At 45.3% G+C, this 1,789-nt stretch overlaps 1 protein-coding gene across 1 annotated transcript in view; it reads left to right on the top strand.

Moving 5' to 3' along the window:
- The first annotated feature begins 250 nt into the window (after positions 1-250).
- Positions 251-1,789, top strand: part of LOC116888646 (collagen alpha-5(IV) chain-like) — a 760,537-nt gene continuing 758,998 nt past the window's right edge. The window contains exon 1 of the mRNA XM_032889937.1: positions 251-445. Within this exon, the coding sequence (XP_032745828.1) occupies positions 365-445 (81 nt within the window). The 5' untranslated portion in view covers positions 251-364. The remainder of the gene's footprint in view (positions 446-1,789) is intronic.

Raw genomic sequence — 1,789 nt, 5'->3', positions numbered from 1 at the left:
AATTCCCCAGCGCCGGCGAGGGGGCAGTGCCGGATGAGAGCGAGGGAAAGTAGATTTGTGGAGGACGTGATGAGAAAGTTTAAGTCCCAACAGAAGGCAAAGTGCTCCCTAGAGACTGGCTTTGGGAGGGAGGGGGAGGGAAGAACAGCTTCTTTTCTCTTCTTGTTCTCGCTCCCCTCTATCTTATTTTCATCCCTGCACTCTTTGAACTCTCTTCCCCAAATTGCGCCAGCAAAATCAGGACCTCACTGTCCCTTTCTAGCTCTAGCTCTCTTCCCAATAACCCCTCAAGATTATGTCAATCGGTCTGAAGAGACCTGGGATTCTCTGCGGGTGCTGACGGAGCTGCGGGAGCCAGAGAAGAATGCAAGTGCCTGGAGTGTGCCTGGCCGCCGGCTGGTTCTTACTGGCCCTGTGTCTGTGGGGGCAGCCCGGAGAGGCTGCGGTAAGTCCTCCCTCCCGCCCCATCGCTGCTCGCTCCAACGGAAACCGCTGGAGCCTTTACCTTCCTTGCTCTTTGACCTTGGCCAGGGAAGTCAAAATTGGCTTTTACTAGAAAGAAACATAATTCACAAGGCTGGTCCAAGGGAAATTTTCAAGGGTTTAAAAACAGGGCCGCTTACTTCTCTGTAGCTACCTCTTCTGGAGCAAGAGTGGAGCCCGGACTAGGCAGATGGTGTGGGGAGGCACATTAATGGGTCACTGGGCTCTGGAGGATATTTAAAACTTTTTCTCCTTCTCTGTCCCCCAACGAGGGTAGCTGTCTACCAGCTAGCTTTTTTTCACTACTTGTACCCAGCCCACGCACGCTTTAAACTTGGTTTATAGTTTAATAGTTAGTTCTTCTAAAATTGAACTATGGTCAAGAGTGATTAATAGTTCTTCTCTTGGCATGTGCTCTTTCCTTACAACATGAACCTACCACCCCCACCCCAGGTTTGTAAAGTTCTGACCTGTTTTCTGACCGGTTGACATCATTCCTATGCAAATGGTAAAGTAACATACCAACTAGGGCGAGGTAAAGAAGCATAGCTTTATGCTTCAGAAGTTTTGCACATTTCAAAAAAAATTATGGATTTTTGTTTGCTCATAGTTAAAGAGAAAACCAGAAAGGCACCTGAACAACTCTGAGAATGTGCCTTTCCCGTTTAAAGAAAAAAGTCTCAGTTTTCAAATGGGAATGAGTTTATGGACTAGAAGAGTGGGGGAGGATGCCCATGTGAAATGACAGAGCAAAAAGTTCCACTTGCGTTTAGGAATGTAGACTGGATACCACAGACTGTTCCTGACAAGGGAATCTGGGGAGTCCCAACACCCACTCTCCTGAAGATAAGAGGTAAATAAAAAGGAATGAAGGGCTTTGCTGCAGAAAAATGTTCTTCCGTTTGAAGTCTGCCCTACTTAATTTCACACAAACTGTGAATAACTGAACTGTGGGACAAATTATTTAAGTATTATATTTGAGGAATCATAATGGCTGTTTAAAAACACTTAAAGATGACATCATAGCTTAGGCCTTCACATGGTTGAGTGGCTATCAATCCTTTAGCTGCAGCTACTATATTACAGCTATTCTGGGTGTGTATCCAAGTTAGCTGACAGGGTTCCTTTTGGACTTGGCACACCTCAGATCACAGTGCCCTCTGTATATCCTGGGGAAAAAGGCATGCACTGCTGGTACAAAAAGTAACTTTTATGTTATCATAATTGCAACATAATTATGACGGAAAATCTGCTGGAAAACTGGCACATATCAAATGTTTTAGTTATGCATACCAACATTTTCCTC

The sequence above is a fragment of the Rattus rattus genome, chromosome X (assembly GCF_011064425.1).
Source record: "Rattus rattus isolate New Zealand chromosome X, Rrattus_CSIRO_v1, whole genome shotgun sequence".
In the NCBI taxonomy this organism is placed as follows: Eukaryota; Metazoa; Chordata; class Mammalia; order Rodentia; family Muridae; genus Rattus; species Rattus rattus.
Note: the sequence above shows the minus strand (reverse complement) of the source record. Positions and strands in the feature narration are given on the sequence as shown.